Consider the following 18827-nt stretch of genomic DNA (forward strand, 5'->3'; position numbering starts at 1 on the left):
ATTAGAAAAGGTTTTGAATTTATCAAGAGTCCTGGAATTTATCAAAGTTCATGGAAAAAATATTTGTTTTTGGCTATTGATTTAGTTCAGAATATGTAACACAAGTAGTTTTTTTCTGAATGGGCTGCATGCTTGCAGCCTAATGTGTTCCGGACATGACAGAAACCGATCTACAAGCTCACAACGTGCTGTAGTGTGATCCTGTGCCTTGGGATAGGTGGTGTCACTGGTGTAGCAAAATATTTGGCACAACATTTGGAATGGAATTATACCATTATTTGCTTTTGCTACACTGCCTGTCTTTGGGAATTGCACATAGGCGTAAGAGACTCATTATTGCGCTGATTGATTGTTATATAGGCCTGGGAATTGGGTAAAATATTCTGGAAAAGTTTTGCCAAAGTTTTGGAAATTCATTGGCAGAAATGTGTGGTAAACCTATACGTACTCACAACACAAAATGCATTACATCTGTTGGAAACCCGGCGAAGCATTATATAAATGAGGCTTTACAGTACATGTCCCATGTCAATTAGGCTGAAGGAAGCTGCACAGATCATCAGATATTTACTCTCAGAGTTTAACCTGGGTACCATCTGTCCTTTCAGCTGGCTTTGAAGAACGCTGAGAAGAACATTGAATGAATCTTTGGTAATGAAAGATGGTACACACCATTCGAGTTTTTATCCTAGATGTGTTTTCCAGGAGATTGCCTATTTTTTGTGCACAACACCGCTACAGTTATTCCTGACAGTTCTCTAGCTGCTTCTGTTCAAGCGAAATGAGTGCAGCCCAGGGAAGGCTGGCCTGCCTGAATGTTTAGCATTTGGGTTTTTTGGTGGCTGCCGGACAGACGGCTTGGGTAGTGGCTTGGCACATGGCTGGTCAGCCTGGCACTGGGACTAGTGTCAGGGTGGTGGTGGGATGTGAGGGGGGCGTGCATTGGGCCAAAAGTCTGTCTTGTCTTGTCCGTCCATCCGTCTGTCTATCTGTCGGTGTTGGAGAGATAAATTGGCGTAGAGAAACCGTGTTTTTATTTTAGGGCACAAAGGTTTTCAGAATAAACACAAACAAGAACGCACGCACGCACACACACAAAATACACGAATGCAGAAGATCTGCATCCAATCTACAGTATGCCTCTATGTTCATGCGCATATCGCACACAAACAAACAGTTATATGCATGTAGATGTCAACAAACACACACACACACACACACACACACACACACACACACACACACACACACACACACACACACACACACACACACACACACACACACACACACACACACACACACACACACACACACACACAAAGGCACAAACACAGTTCCTATCCATGTGGGTCTCAACGTTTCGATGGGGATTCTGTCCTTAAGTTGACAGCCTGGGGAAGAGAGCATTCACACATTCAGGGCTCGTTACACTGTGACAATTTGAGTCCAAGCACTGCATATTATATTCCTACTCCAGTCCTCACTGCATGTGCGTGCGTGCGTGTGCGACTGTGCGTGTGCGACTGTGCGTGCGTGTGTGTGTGTGTGTGCGGTGATCCTGCTTCGGGGGCCAGTGTGTGCGCGCTAACATTTGCATATGCATGTTATATGGTGGGGGGAAGCAGGAATTGAAATGATGGAATTGATGTATCCACTCGCACATTCCCAGCAAGCGTCAGGACGGAAGGCAGAACAGGGCAGACCGGGAGACGTTGGGCACTGTGCCATCTGGAGGACGGGCGCACGTGTGTGTGTGTGTGTGTGTATGTGTGTGTGTGCGCGTGTGTGGCGTTGTGTTGACATCTCCGACCGTGCAGAAGGCTGCACCTGGGTGTGCGTTGTGTATGGAAGAGACAGAGAGATTTTGTGTGCTGCATGCGTGACGTGTGGTGGATGCATAGCAGTGTGTGCACTGCAGTGGCTAAGCTGCTTCACTGTGCTTCAGTATACAGTAGTCTCTGTTTTACAAACACTGGGAAAACACCACTTGTCCGTCGTGGACACATTTTCTTTTTTATGGGTCCCTTTTTTATGTTTTCCTATATTTTTAATAATTATTATTTTGAAACATTTTCAAAAAACATTCCCAAAAAAGCAAAAAATAATAATAATCATCATGATTCCAAAACAAGATTCAAAGATTCCTTGCAATGATTGCTTGTGTCATCGGGCCCAAACCTCTTTATCTCCATATTCTAACTGTTTGTGTTTTTGGTCAATTATTGCCTATACTAGTCTATAGTGTCAAAGTCACACAAAAGTATAAAAATGAGAAATTTAAAGCCTTGGTGTTGTTCCGTGTCTTCTCCTGTAACTCGCCATGGCTACTGAAGGCACTTCCCTGTCAATACTTTGGAGAGTTGCAGTCAGACACCCCAACTGCCCCCTCCTCCTGTTTAAAGATACTCACGTCTCTGTAGATGCAAGCGGTTCCCAATCCTTTTTGGCCATGCACCCCCTGTTACCCCCCCCCCCCCCCCCCCCACATGGAAATATAAATTGCATAAGCATAGAGACATAGGTTGGCATAGAGACAACCTGAATATGGCATATATATGCAGCATCAAGGTTCAAGGTTCTTTATTATTTGTCTCCCGAGGAAGAAATTTGTCTTAGACAAAGGGCCTGCATGCAAGCGTAGCCCTTATGTCCATGTCGCCGCAGTGCAGCGCTTTATTCTGCATATACTTACCATATATTGGCATAATATGTTAATATATTTAGGTATATTATATTTAGGTAAATTAAACCATAGCACCACCATTAGCCTTTTCATGTCGCGCACCCCCTAGAAGGTGCTCGCGCACCACAAGGGGTGCATGCACGCACCACAGTTTGGGAACCACTGCTCTAACGGGGTCCGGTCGTACAGCGATGCACGGGCTCCACTCGATAGCCATCAGTCACATACTGTCAATAAGGCAGAGGAGCGGTTGACCTCTCTCCCTCTCTCTCTCCCTCTCCCTCCCTCTCTCTCTGGCTGTCTGGAGTGTCACATGACTGACCGTCTCGTTCTGTGAAATTAGATTTGGGGGACCACATGGTTATGGTTATTATGGATGACGAAGCTTCTGGAACAGTGCCCACCAGCCTCCGGGAAACAATGAGTCCTGATCCTTATCGTACCGCGTGTTCCTGCAAAAACGGGTTATATCATATGACAAGTATATGACGTAACCCCTTCAGCCCTATGTGCTTATACGGGGAATAGTCGAGGATGTCTGGGGGTCCCCGCAACATCCAGACCCCCAGGAACGTGCCCAGGGGGGCAGCCCGGTTCCGGCGAGCCTTCCCACGTCCGAAATGGTTGAGAAATGAGAAATGTGTTGCAGCTTTCCGTGCTCGGACACAGATACAGACACACAGCCTTCGTACGTATAGGGACACACATACACGTACGTACGTATAGGGACACACATACACGTACCTACGTACATATAGGGACACACATAGCTGCGTAATGGAGCGGAGGCACCACTCAAGAGAGGGATAAGCGGAAGAAAGGAAGAAGCGACACAGGGTTGAAGAGGAGGCGATGATGAAGGGAACAAAGGAGAGCTGGGGCTTCTGGCGAAGGAAGGAAGGAAGGAGGAGAGGTGGAAAAGCCAGTGTTTCCAGCTGGGTTCCCCATCGCTAATCCGCTATATTCATCACGTGAGAGGCAGGACCAGACCTGCCTTGCCATTCTCTCTCTCTTTCTCACTCTCTCTATCCCCTCTCATCTTCCTCCTTTTGACACCTCCCTCCGTGAGTTCCTCTCCACTGGAGCGGTGTGACAGACTTTTCTCATCTCCTCCCAGCCAGGTGCTGCTGCTCTGTAATCGAAGGTTTTATACCTACTCGGCCTGACTCATTTACACGACACAGCCTGTAGTGTGTGTGTGTGTGTGTGTGTGTGTGTGTGTGTGTGTGTGTGTGGATGAGAGGTTTCCCATTCCACTGCAGATGATGGAGGCTTAAGTTGTCGGTTGTTGCTGCCACCCTTACCTCACCCTGTCCGGGCTGTGAAATTAGGCGTGCCATATTGGTTTCCATTCTTTCTGTCTTAGCCTCCCTTGGCCATACTAATGTCACACTGCCGTCGGGGGCCATTTCTGTTTTGCACCAGCAGATTCGTGTCTGGCCACTGCGAGGCTATTTCTGTCCATCCACTCATATCCAGATCCCGCTATCCCTCTCCCTCTTTTTTGAAACATTGTGATGACAAGAGCTCGGCCGATGCCAGATTTGTGGTTCCTAGCCCACTGATTACCAATGTTTAGACTAGTATTTTGTAAAAGAAATAAAAGATTCACTTAAATAGGGCAGTCAGGTTGTACTCTATTACTATCAAATAAGTAAAACTAGTTCGACCCCCCATCAGGCTCGGCTAATGGCCTCTTACGTATCTTTGAAAGATATAGGAGGGAAAGAGAGGATGTGGATAAGAAAATATGCATGCACAAACTTTCACACACGCACGCACGCACACACACACACACACACACACACACACACACACACACACACACACACACACACACACACACACACACATACACACACACACAGGAAATGGCAAGATCATATACTGTTGATCATTCCCGCTTTGCCTGCCTGTGGTTTGGGGTAAGGGTCATTGTTTAGTTACCACCATTGAATGGTTCAGTAACTTCAGTTCATTCCTCCATATTAATGAGCAGCTGTTTGTTCTGCAGCTAGCAGAGAGACTCAGAGACAGATCAGTTGATCAGTGTGTGGAAGGAAATCTGCTTTTACTCAAGTACATTTTTGACTTTTACTTAAGTAAAACATGTGAGTACATTTTCCACCACTGTGGACTTCTAGCTAGGAACTGGAGGCTTCCCAGAGAATGGCATTCTATTGTGTGGCTGTCATGCTGCTGTGGTGCACGCACGCACGCACGCACACACACACACACACACACACACACACACACACACACACACACACACACACACACACACACACACACACACACACACACACACACACACACACACACACACACACACACACACACACACACACACACACCCTCACACACACACACTCACTCACTCTCAGGACATCCCAGCAGACAGAGGCAGTGCCAGGTCAGACAGTGGACAGTGCTGTATTGTTATCTGTCCCCCAGTTTCCCTGGTCATTTAACACTCTGGTCATTCAGCTGTCACTGATGACTCAGGGCCTGGGACTGGACAGTGTTGTGACCAATGTGACCAACACCTGCCTTTAACGCCAGACACAACACACGCGCACACACACACACACACACACACACACACACACACACACACACACACACACACACACACACACACACACACACACACACACACACACACACACACACACATAATGTTGTCATGACTGTGGCTGGTGCCATTTCTCATTAGTGTTACAGCAGCAGCAGGAATTGGATTCATGCAAATCATTCTGGGGAAAAAAGCAAGGGTCTAATAACGCTGTGGCTCCCATGTGAACGTTGGGCTCATGTAGCCAGCCAACTATTCCACAATCTCCCAATGCTATAGAGTCTGGAACTACAAAAAAAGCCAAAAGCCGAGAACGAAAGCTGTCATCTGTTCTTAATTTCCGTTCACAAAATTTTAAATATCTTTAAAAAAAAGCAATATTTCCTTCGATCATTTTGATATATATGGGACAAATTTACGCAACTGCAAAGATGGGCGTCACAACTCACATCCGCTTCACCGCCTGATCATTTTCAGAGCTTCCGTTGCTCCAGACTGCATGACGGAAGCATTACAAAATACTTCCATCATACATTGTGGGAGGCAACAGTCTGGCAATGCGAGACTATCTAGCCCCCTAAATAAGGTAATAAATAATACAAATTGTAATTAAATACATTGACCAGTAAAGACTAAACAGTGAATATCGACCCCACAAAAACATGTGGAAGACAAAGACCGTGAAGAAGTGGAATCATCACACACATACATTAATCAATTAATTTGAATTTCATTCATGTTGCCTAATTGGCAATAGAGATTTTGGCTAAATCTATTTTCTCATGCATGTGTTCTCTGTGTGAGAGATATATACAGAGAGAGAGAGAGAGAGAGAGACTATAGCATGTCTTTGCTGTTGTCAGTCAGCCCACTTGGTGTGAATCAATATAGCTTTTGTCTACAGCTTCAAACAATCAGCCATGGTCTGGCCCACAGCAGAGTGTCTCTCTCTCTCTCTCTCTCTCTCTCTCTCTCTCTCACTCTCACTCTCACTCTCACTCTCACACACACACACACACACACACACACACACACACACACACACACACACACACACACACACACACACACACACACACACACACACCAGGATTATCCAATTGACTCTGTGACCTACTTCTGTCATTCTGTGTTTTTAAGCAGGTCCTGAATGTAAATGTTTCTATTTACATTTTGTATAATACACATATATTACGACTTACATGTGTAATATTTTGTGTTACAAGAAACTGACCATGATGGGCAACTGACTGACCTTCACTTAATGCGACCCACAGGTTAATATCGGAATAATGATATTTATTTCAGCTGTTACACTTCCAAACATCAACCGCTTATTTTTTATTTTATTTTTTTATGTCCAATGTACTTGTATTTAAGTTCATAAAGATAACATAACGGAATGCACGTGAAATTAAATAAACATTTTACCTCTCAGGATTACAATAAAAATAAATGCAAAAAAAAGAATGCAGGATTCCAAATAAAAAGTAGCATAAATAGCTGATCTACAAGCTCAAGACGCGTTTTGAGCTTGTAGATTAGCTATTTTTTACTTTTTGTTTTGTTGAGGATTCTGCCCGACAGTTTATATTGCATATGTGACCCTCTGGGAGTGAGTGTGGGAATATAGTGGCCCTTTCCATCATCAAAGTTTCCCACCCCTGGCCTGCTGTAGACAAGCAGACCTACACAGTAAAATCCTTCATGTCAAATGAATCTGAGACAGAGAGTTTACAAATATAGCGTAACCACATGTAGGTCTAAACCGTTTAGCCCGTGCCAAAAGAGAGATTAGATGTTTGCCACGTTCTTAAAATCGTCTCCTATAAGAATTGTGGTCCAAAGATCAACACACTGTCTCTGCGATATTGTCGGGGAGGTGTATCGTTTACAACAGTCAGTTACTTATATTTGATACTGGTCTGTTTCTAGCGAAAATTTAACTAATTCGGCAGCAGTAACATTAGTATTTTCTCGCAGTCAATCTAGTGATATGGCGTCAGACTTTGGTGCTCTGTAATGCTATATCTCTTGCCCTCTCTCTATAAACAACTTCTGCGGAACAGTCTGATGGCTTTGTGTCCTTTGGTTTGCGTGGTATCGTCAATGCTGGCAAGGCAGCCTATCTCTGGAACCATTCGTAGTGTCTGTAAACATTTGATTCCAATTGAAAGAGGCAGGCTTGAAATAACATGAGGTTAGCCAGCCTTTAACAGACAAACGTTTAATGGTGTGTGTTTGTGTGTGTGTGTGTGTGTGTGTGTGTGTGTGTGTGTGTGTGTGTGTGTGTGTGTGTGTGTGTGTGTGTGTGTGTGTGTGTGTGTGTGTGTGTGTGTGTGTGTGTGTGTGTGTGTGTGTGTGTGTGTGTGTGTGTGTGTGTGGAGAGAGACAAGTGAGGCACATCCCGGTTGAGCTGATGTCGGCAGTTTTTTTTTTTTGGTTGTGGTATACTGGGGTGGGGGGCTGGGGGGGGTCCAAAATCCAGCAGACAAATGAGCTTTTAAATGCCCCTTCCTCAGCTGATGTTATCGTTGAAGTATTCACTTGCAATTCACCGCTGTGTGTGTGTGTGTACTGTACGTGTACGAGAGAGAGTGAGTTGTGTCTTCTCTTTAGCACGCATTGCATGTGTGCGCTTTTGATCCTGTGGTTGAGAGCTGATTGTCTGCTGACCCGGTCAGCCCTGCATGGTGCCCTGTAGTGCCAGTGCAACAGGCACGCACACACACACACACACACACACACACACGTCCACGACACGTCCCATCAGCTAATGACTCATCTCTCCCCCCCTCTCTCTCCTCTCCTCTCTGTTCCTCTCTGTGTCTGTCTCTGTACAGGGGACATCACTCAGAAGGGCTATGAGAAGAAAAGAGGCAAACTGTTGGCACCGTTCATCCCACAGATACAAGGTAAGAAAGACCCCAATGTTCAGCCTAGGCCTGCTATGAAAACTTAACTGTAGGCTGTATTACCCGAGTAGTAGTAGTAGTATGTAGCTACAGTACAGACAGTACCTGTTTGCATAGCGGCTCGCATAATGTCTGTTTCCAATACTAACGAAAGGAGAGTGCATTGTCTCCTCCAGGCCATTTTTAGGCGTGCCGGATTTCAGACCATAGCAAGTCAGAATTAGCAGACGGAGGAGCCATTCAGAGTGTTGAACATGATTCTAGTCATAATATTCCCATGAAACCCATGAAATATCACTCAGGGCTCATCATCAGTGCAGCTCTGAAGCTACACTCCTCTCTGCACGATGACAAGCTACTTTTACCTCATCAGATACATCTGTGGGAGGCGTGTCCTTGACTCATCCTTTTAACTGCTGCCCAACGTGTTAGTTGTTGAGTATTAAACTGTATGGTTGTTGAGTGTTTTACAGTATGTACAGTATGCCATAACCCTGTATGGGAATTCAATGCTGTCTGGAAGAAACCACCCAATTTAATGTTCATTTTTCAGAAAATGAAAAATATGCATTTTCAGGAAATTAAGAAAACCTTAATATGTTGACAACAAAGCAATACTGCCTCATCAAAGTTGGTGTTGTGACTTTATATATTGTCAATTCCTTGCATGAGAGGGGGAGAGGTGGTGGAGTTAGCTGTTTTAGCAGGGTCCGAGTTTGACGGTCCAATGGAGTTAAGAGGTTTTATTTAGATTTAGGTGGTTTCCTCCCAACATCAAGGAATAATGTACACTACACTCCTAATGAAATGATTTCCCTCTGTGATGGTGGGGAGGGGGTGACGTAATGGAGACCGTAAAAGACAAGGTTGTGGACTGCTGAATGAATCATCATAGCTGGTGCGGAATAGATTACAATCTCAAGGTTACAAGGTGTGCGTCGCGTGCGTTCACCGTTCATTGTGTCCAATACAGTACAATCCAGAGTGTTAACATAACTGTGAGAGTATAGCAATTACAGTTGTTCTCAAGTGTGTGTGTGTGTGTGTGTGTGTGTGTGTGTGTGTGTGTGTGCGCGTGTGCGTGTGTTTAAATCCTAAGCGGTTGCTACAGTAGTACTGTACATCTCTAGTGTGAAGTTTCCAGGCAGCCCTTGCGTCTCCCTGTCTGCTCGCATTATAATCTGTCTGCGTCCTGCAAGTACGCGTGGGCATGGCCTATACGTATATTTATCCGTCCATTCGACATATTTTTAGCTCCGGCCATTCAAGTCAAGTAGGCCCAGTCGGTCCCCGTGGCTGAATTTAAAGAGTAGGTGGTTTGCGGTGGAGTCCTAGAGAGGAGTTTTCTGTCCCGTCTGCTTTGCTCCCTGCCCTCCTTCAGTCTCCTCCTGCGTCCTCAGACCATGGTCCGTGGCAGAATGTTTGGGTTTGGCCCTCGCTCAGAACACACCAAGCCTCAGTGGAAAACGGAGCCCAATGGTGGACCGCTCACTCCCGGCTTTCCACTGGAGTTAGCAGGCCTGTTATTTAGCTTGGGCGGATCATATCGTATACCCCCCTCTCTCTCTCTCTCTGGCTTTCCAACTCCCACTTCTGGCCCGCATGAGTATCTTCTCTATCAGTCAGCCATGGCTAGACCCATTTACTCTGGATCCAAAAAGACCTGAGGAGTGGAGGTAAATGGACGAGCTACAGAGTGGGGTAAGAGTGCCTTCTTCCGGATGTGACACATCACGTGCGGCTGCTAAAGTGTATGAGGATGTGGGGTGGGTTTGGTTGGGGGGGTATTTTGGGATATTTTGGTCGGGAGGAAAGTCGAGGATCTATTTTGTCACTCTGCTTTTGGTTTCGTCTCATCTCGTTCACAGTTTTGTTTAAACAAACTGCCAAACTCACAGTGGAGTGGTTTGTCCGTTCACTAACAACCCTATCCTGCATAATGCTAGTGTTGAGGGTTTCTTGGCCGCAGGGTTGAAATAGGACCACAGTGGACAGTGGTCTTAACGGCTCCATATGGAGTTTCATTACTAAGCGGTTTTACTGCCTTATATTTCACCATTGTCTGAAGGCTGTATTTGAGCCAAGTGTGATAAAGATGCATTGCTGTTCAAAGCCAGACTCATTTGGACTTTGAATGTTATTTTCTTCTCTTTGTAATGTAGTTTCTTTCACACTGAACAATTAATAATTTTGGTTCAATAATATAGATTGCAGGTCCGTAAATGTGTCCCTTAAAAAACATTTTTTTACTCAAATGGAACCCTCTTGGCTATATTCTTTTTATCATTTCAACAGCTTCTCTAAATAGTCAATTTATTTCACTATTTTAGCAAGACAATATAGCATAATATTCTTATAATATTCTCATAATAGGACGTACCGTATTATGCAAGTCATTAGCCAGGCTCATTTGTTCTCAAGGTGACAGGCACTGTGTGTGCACGTGATGCCAGCCAGGCACACAGATAAGTGTTGCCATCGGCCAGGTGCTGAAAATTCCTCAGGAGTCCCAGAGAGCCAATGGCAGCCTCTGTTGTGGCAGAGCATGGCTCCGATTGGCCCGCTGCCGTGTGTCTGTGAAGTGTGTTCTCCCCGGCAACCAGACCCTGACTTGTCATAGACCTGTTTTCTCTGGGGAGATTTGGGAAGGCCATTGTGTGACTGGGCTGTTAGAATGACATAAGAGACCAGCACAAATTTGATGTGGTGCAGCCGTGCAGGGTGTCCGAGCCTGGGGATGAGCGTGCATGCTGTGAATGTGCATTTGTGTGTCGCCTATATGATTGTGTGTGTGTGTGTGTGTGTGTGTGTGTGTGTGTGTGTGTTTTGTGTGCTCAGCCTTAGGAATCGATTAATATCATGTAATGCATTATTATTATTATTTATCATTAATAGTTTTAGTGCGTGTGTGCGTGCGTGCGTGCGTGCGTGACTATACTGTATGTTACAATGCCTTCTATGCACTTTGTAACTGGCCGCTCTCCTATTGTCTGACTGCACTGGCAGTGTTTATGTCCTTTGTAAAAGGTATTCCTGACTTCCTGTACTGCTAATTATGCGGACATAAATAAACATTTCAAGTGTTTGTGTGTGCAATGTGCATGCGTGCGTGGCGTGCGTGTAAGAGCGTTTTATTTGGTTGACGATACAGACTGTAGGTCCATAACTCAGCATTGCTGCGTGCACTGCCTCTGTGTAAGAGTTGAAGATACATACTGTAGTGTAGGTCCATAACTCAGCATTGCTGCGTGCACTGCCTCTGTGTAAGAGTTGATATAGATACAGACTGTAGGTCCATAACTCAGCATTGCTGCGTGCACTGCCTCTGTGTAAGAGTTGATATAGATACAGACTGTAGGTCCATAACTCAGCATTGCTGCGTGCACTGCCTCTGTGTAAGAGTTGCTGACGGCACAGAGCTCCATGATCCTCACTAAGCTCTCTGTCTGGCTGGCTGGCAGGCAGGCAGTGGGGAAAGTACTCAGTTATTTTAATTAATTAAGTAAAAGTATTAACACTGCAATGTAGAACTACTCCGTTACAAGTGAAAGTCCGGAATTCAAGATGTACTCAAGTAAATGTATAAAAGTAGAATGTAATCACTATGCAGAATGTCCCATTTCACGTTATCAAATGTATACAAATCTTTAGAAAATAGCCGATCTACAAGCTCACAATGTGTAGCATCGCAGATCGGCTATTTTCAAATGGCCGAAATCTATATAGGGTTGAAGTGGTATGTTTTGTAATAATAATCAATATCTACAAAGTATAGTGACTAAAGTTTTCAAATAAATATAGTCGAGTAAAAGTACAATATTTGCCTCCGAGATGTAGTGGAGTAGAAGTAAAAGTATTGGATTTTTTTTTTTACTTAAGTGCTTAAGTAAATGTACTTTATAGTTACCACTGCTGGCAGGTTGGGTTTGGAACTGGACCTTGTTGGTGGGGCACGGGCAGTTTTGTGGCAGCGAATCTGTCCCCAAGAGCTTGGGAGACGCTTTGTAAGCCCAGCAAGGTCAACTGAGATGAGGTCAAAACAGAGAAAAGTCTGTAAATTAATACGTCCTGCTTGGTTGTTATTAGCAAAACCGCAACAAGGGAGGAATTGGGAAACACAGAAATGTGATGATTATTATTTTTTATTTTTTATGTGATTATTTGAATTCAATCTTTATTATTTTCATTTATTATTATTATTATTATTATTATTATTATTATTATTATTATTATTTTATTACCCGTATTATTATTATTATTATTGGCTATGTTCATATGAAGGATATATCCTGTTGTGCATAAGCATTTAGCATATTTCATTTCAGCTGTGATACTCCGTTTCATTCATCGTTTCATCTCTTACATACTGTGTCAGAGTCAGACCTTTCATTTACTGAGGAAAGCAGGATGCAGCCCTGGTGGGATGCATGTTGTCGCTTCATACATTTACCTACAGCAATAAGCCTTTGAAACTCAAACCTAAACACAGGAAACCGCCGTGCAAAGCTGTGGGATATACAGCTGAGCTATAGCATATTGGTACAGTTGTGCCTGCTTCCTGTTCCATTCCATTGTGTCTCTGGCACGCACGCACTCTCCCTAGAGAGAAACCCACTTGGTAGCGTACAGTACATTGTTGTATGACTGCATCCTCAAACTTTCCTCAGTTCTACACAACCTTTGGTTGGAAAAAGTTGGAATGGATGAATACTGGATGAGCTGCGTCACGCAGTGGGGGTGGGGGATTCTGACGTTTTAGAGCATTCTTGTCAAAGATCCCTAATCATGTCCTCTGTGTAATTGACAAACACTTTGTGTCTGCTGAAAAGAGGCTGGATTCATTGACATCAAATGGCAACATCATACCCGCAAGCACACACGCGTACTAGGGATGGGAATTATAGATTCATTCATGAATAGATCATTGATATGTTGTTTTTGTTGGTATCTGAGAATCTTAATTTCTCTCAATGTCTAACATAAGAAATTACATTTTGCTTGTATACAGAGAGAATACAAAACTAAGGCATATTATATTCCTTAATCAAATATTTATTTGACCATTTGAGATACAGGGCCAGGCAATTGCATCTTTGTATGAGGAATAAAATTAAATCAAGTCTTGTCTGTCTTGTCTGTCTTGTCACATGCAAAAGCAGAGACGTTTATTTTCAGTTACTACAGTACCAAGGTTTTTAACTGGCCTACATGTGCATTCCTCGGCCGTGCGCTGACACCATTACATTCACAGAAAGAAAACCGCCCAATGATAGAACCGCAGAACTTTTGATTCATTCAGTTTAATTGATGAATTTCTTAATAGCGATTAATCGATTAACGATGAACTATTAACATCCCTAACACACGCACGCACGCACACACGAGATGAAGATGAGAGTCATGCCGTCTCTCCATGGTATATTGTGGTCTCTGTGTGCAGGTGTAGATCCCTCTCTCCAGATCGACAACAGGATCCAAGCGTCCTCCCAGTCGGCCCTGCCAGGCTCCAAACACATCAAATCCCGGGCCGCTAACAACCGGGATGAGCGCTTCAGATCTGGTAATCCCCATGTTGATGATTTCTGTGTGTGTGTGTGTGTGTGTGTGTGTGTGTGTGTGTGTGTGTGTGTGTGTGTGTGTGTGTGTGTGTGTGTGTGTGTGTGTGTGTGTGTGTGTGTGTGTGTGTGTGTGTGTGTGTGTGTGCGTGTGCGTGTGCGTGTGTGCGTGCGCGTGCGTGTGCGTGTGTGTGTGTGCACGTGTGCGTGTACGTCCAGGGAGTATACTACTGTAGGTCTGTAGAGGATGCTGTTTTCCTCTTCATTCCCTCCCTCCTGCATCGCCTAGACACCAGTGCTACCTATGCACGTGTCCTGTTTATTACATTTAGTTCTGCCTGATGCAGGTGCATGATGGGAAGCTGAGTTGTATGTTATATGTTATGTTTTTTAATGAAAAGAAAATGCGTTTTTCTAGTTACCGGTAGTCAACAACTGTGCTTGACTCCAAAGGCACCGCTCACTTCACATTATGGTGTGATTTTTATTGGTTTGTTTTGTGTATTTTATTACGGCATACAGTATGTTTATGATTATGCGCACACACACAAAGACAAATTCCGCTCAGTGTTTCCATTGAAACGGTAATCAATTATTGAATATTGACTCTCCCTCAGATTTGCACACGGAAGCTGTCCAAGCAGCGCTCGCCAAGTACAAAGAGAGGAAGATGCCCATGCCGTCCAAGAGGCGCTCCGTGCTAGTTCAGTCCTCCGTAGAGGCATGCACGCCCCCAGGTGAGCGCAATTACCCAAATGCACCTGAGCCAGAGGGTGCTCCGGGTACACATACACACACGCAAACAAACGCTGCGCAGTGTGCACGAATAAATACACACAGAAACAGAGACACACAAACACATGTCATGACTGATTTCAGTCATTTGGAATCCATACTAGAAGCAAGCCTGTCTTCTGTGGAAGCATGTTGGGCAGCGATAATCTACACGCTCTCACTGCGCTCGTAGATCGTCTATATTCGGTTATTATATTAAGATTGGAGCATTTGAAGTGGTCAACCTCACAATAGGTTCAGAAGCGTTTTCCATAAAATCTTAATAGTCTCTCTGATATTTCATATAAAAGCAAAAGGTTTGCCTGTGATTTCTTCACCTGGTCGGCAGTACAGTACAGTATATACTGTAGAACAGCATGAGCATTATTACTAAAACATCATCATACGTTTCATCTTGTGTTAATTGTTTAGGAAACGGTGCTAGTGTAAGGTTTCACAAATCATCACATTATAGGATTTGGTCATACAAACATTTTCATTCGTGAGATAAGATTTTGTTTTGATCCATGCAAACACTGCTTACACACACAGTGGACTGGGGTTGTTTAGGTGCGTTCCAGCAGTGGTGGAAAATGTACTCACATTTGTTACTTAAGTAAAAGTATAAATACTGCAATATAGAAATATATATTTTTTAAATCTACAGAGTAACTAGTAACTAAGGTTTTCAAATAAATGTAGTGGAGTAAAAGTACACTATTTGGCTCTGAGATGTAGTGGAGTAGAAGTAAAAGTACCGGCAAATACCTCAACATTGTACTTAAGTAAATGTACTTAGTTGCTTTCCACCACTGTGTTCCAGTGAGCAGGGATGCGTAGGCCACTGACGCTCTATTGTGTGCAGCGGTCTAATCTATCTGAGATGACATTTGCAAAGCATCAGTTTTACTGGAAAGCAAATGCTCTGCATGATGATGAATGTGTCCTTTCTTCACTGGCGGTACAGAAAGTAAGTTCTCACCACTCGTTTCCCAGGCCACCTTCCCACATGGGTTGTATAACAAGTGCATAATCACATTTTTAACATAGTCTCAAAATGTCAACCTGCTGTCTGCCTTTCTTAACTGTTGGTGTGGCGGGGGCCTCCTCTTCATCTGATACTGTGCTATTTTTTCACCGCATTGTTCAGATGTTTCTTCTGTTGCATCGTAATATTTCATTTTCGCCGCCAGTCAAACAAGATATCGGTTCGCTGATAGAAATCATTTGAGCGTTGCAGCAGGCTTGCGGTTTGCCATGTAAGTGTCGATGTCGAGTGGTGTCGGTGGCATTACGCCCATAAAGACACAGGCCACAGTGGTGGAGCATTTAACTGGATTAAGAGCTCAGAGGTTGAGGGTTCGCACCAGAAGAAAAGGCGCCCTCCCTTCATGCTGGTTTTGAGTCTTTGTGCATGTGCTGCTAATTCTATTGTGGTGCAAAGTGACAAGATGCACGAATATGGCCAACAGACCCAGGGAAACGCACGCATACTTAGGAAGGACATAGCAAACACATACACACACAGTGTGACTGTGGGGCGCTCCGTTAATCCGTCTAGGCTACTGGCAGCTGCAAGTGCTTAATTGCATATGTGAATAAAGACAACAAACATGGGAACAATGCATGCATGATGTATACAGTTATATGACACAATACACTTTCCTTTTCCCTGTAGCCAGGTTCTTAACCTATTGATGCCTGAGGCCGAATCTGGGAATGCCTTCTAGGGCTTGACCTAAGATTTCTGAAAACCTTCAAATTCTGATTTATCCTTTTTTTTTTTAATAGTTATGTTGCTACATGTATAGCAATAGCTGATGAGACACAGAGAGCTCGCCGGCATCAAAGGTAGAACAACGTTTAGGTTGCACCAGGCGTCAATAAATCCCTCATATCTTTTCACATTGCCTGACCCCCATGTGTTCCTGGCTGAAATGATATTGGGTGTAGGCTCTAGACAGATGTGATACAGACCTGTTTAGCCCATTTTATGTATTCAGGACAAATTGGTATACTGGAGTGGATTCTGTTTTCATACCTTGACATTTTCCAGTACCCCACCAGCCGCCAAGCTACTTTAGGATTTTGTTCACAAAAACATTGAATAGATGCACATTAAGAAAAACGTCATCTGATTTGTTCTTGTCAGCCAACAGGACTGAACAGATTCCACAATCCAATGAAAAATGAAACAGCTGAGCTGATGAAGTCTTTATCTGCGCTGCGGGAGCGTTTATTCATATGCTTGTCTTTGTGTGCTTGCAGCCTTGGGTGCATAAGTGCTGAGATCTCTGCAGGACCACTACATTCTCCGCTGCTGGGCATGCTCTCTTTGTAACCCTCTCGATGCCCAAATGCCTTTCTCTCCGACTTTCTCCCGATCTCTAGCCTTTTCTGCCTCTTTTCCCTCTCTCCTTCTTTATCTCTTTCATTCCATCTTTCTGATTCTTACCTTGTCTGTCTGTCTTTTTGTCTATCTCTCTCTCTCTCTCTCTCTCTCGTGTTCCTCCCTTGGCAACTGAGTCAAGGTTACAGAGGATGATACAGAGAGAGAGAGAGAGAGAGAGAGAGAGAGAGAGAAATATAACATGCCTGATAACCCCGCCCCCCTGAGTTCTACTTTACTACATCTGTAGTAACATGAAATTTGGGCTGTGGCTGTGGCAGAATCCTGGTATTGTCATATTCATATTTTTTATGGGTTTTTTTCTTCATAAATGAATGCCCTATATATATTTTATGCATCGTACCTAGAGATACTGCTTTGTCTACTTTGTTGCGACTGTAGGTCGCAGATTAGTATGAAAACCTGTCTGTCAGTCAGTCCGTCCGTCCGTCTGTCCGTCTGTCCGTCAGTCACGCCTCATGGCACTCCATATATGGCCGTCTCCATATCTGAAGATCACGACACTGACCTCATCAAACCCTGGATAGCCATACATGGAGAAGACTGGATCATAGATCTGACCTAGATCTGCATATATGGAGCCGGCCAGCAACAATTTACAATTTACAATTTAGGCATTTAGCAGACGCTCTTAATCCAGAGCGACTTACATTTAAGCAAGAACAAAAGCATGGGAATACATCACATAAAAGCATTTATCATGAAACATGCGTAAGCTAAGAAGGTAACAGTGGAATATCTATATGATGAAACTATACATACAATATACATAATAAACTATACATATTCACTACTATGCTATACATATGTACTATGGCGTGCTATGACTATATACAATACAATTATAGTGCTGTCTACATAACATGCTATAAGTCTGTGTCAAATGCTATCTAAGCCAACAGAAATGCTATCTAAGGGGTTAGGGTAAGTGCTATGGGCCATGATGGAGTCTGAAAAGGTGGGTTTTCAGGCTACAACTACATCTGACCTCAAACCTCAAAGCCTTAGATCTCCATATATGGAGCTGACCTGTTCTGACATTCCTGCCAGGCAGGCAGCAATATGGCTAATTGGCCATAATCCCATGGTGGCTAATTTATTCTTGCATATCATACTCTGTTTGGGTGGGGTTTCCCACTCCCGAGTATGACGTAAGAGGAAAATGTCAGCTATGTCAAAAGCTATATGCAAAGCAAGTCAGCTCCTTGTTATTCTTGTTCATAACTATATATGTGCAGTATAGGAGTGCTACTTAGGTTAAACCTGAGTTATACATCACTCATTCTTGAGATGAGGGACAAAAGTGGAAAAAACATGTCCCACACATAAGAGCCTTATTTATGTTAAAAATAAATTAATTCATAAAAATAAAAGCACTTGCAAAGTTAAATGTAATACAGTTGTGTATTATTATGCCATTAATTTCATTATAATTGTTTTCATATGCCATCTGAATTAGTTAAAAGCAGGCACTGTACCCAAAAACGCCTGTATTTAGCCTGTCCCCAGCAAGTGGTCACAATTTCAAACTGCTAAAAAAGTGTCTAATACTGTCACAATCACATAAATATACATACTAAATTAAAGTAGATTGTCAACAACATAACAATATACACAGTTAATTTTATTTTTTATTTTATTTGTTTATTTTAACAGTGGAGCACCTGGTCTGACAAGCATTCAATTGTTTGATATTTTAAACAAACAATGTTGATATCAATGAGGTCACAGGTTTTACATGTCAACTCCGTCAGGACATTATTATGATCTTTGTTAAGAATTCCAAAATAATGTTTATTATTTTAGTTTAGGGTTAGGTTTAGCTAACAAATGAAGCAAAAACAAAATGGCTACATTGTACTACAGAGGGTTAAGATGAAAACAAATGACATTTTGTCAACTCCGTCAGACG

General features: G+C 43.5%; 1 protein-coding gene across 8 annotated transcripts in view; it reads left to right on the plus strand.

Annotated features, from left to right (window-relative positions):
- Positions 1–18827, plus strand: part of dip2a (disco-interacting protein 2 homolog A) — a gene marked incomplete at its 3' end in the record, with an annotated part of 157696 nt that overhangs the window by 53086 nt on the left and 85783 nt on the right. For 7 of the 8 annotated variants that reach the window (XM_083776616.1, XM_083776609.1, XM_083776610.1 and 4 more), the window contains exons 2-4: positions 8105–8176; positions 13617–13736; positions 14349–14468. In XM_083776616.1, coding sequence (XP_083632742.1) covers positions 8105–8176; positions 13617–13736; positions 14349–14468 — 312 coding nt within the window. Of the gene's footprint in view, positions 1–8104; positions 8177–9687; positions 9878–13616; positions 13737–14348; positions 14469–18827 lie in introns of those variants that run through there. The other variant, XM_083776613.1, reaches the window with a different exon arrangement.

The sequence above is a fragment of the Protomyctophum parallelum genome (genome assembly GCF_964188405.1).
Source record: "Protomyctophum parallelum genome assembly, chromosome: 11".
NCBI lineage: Eukaryota > Metazoa > Chordata > Actinopteri > Myctophiformes > Myctophidae > Protomyctophum > Protomyctophum parallelum.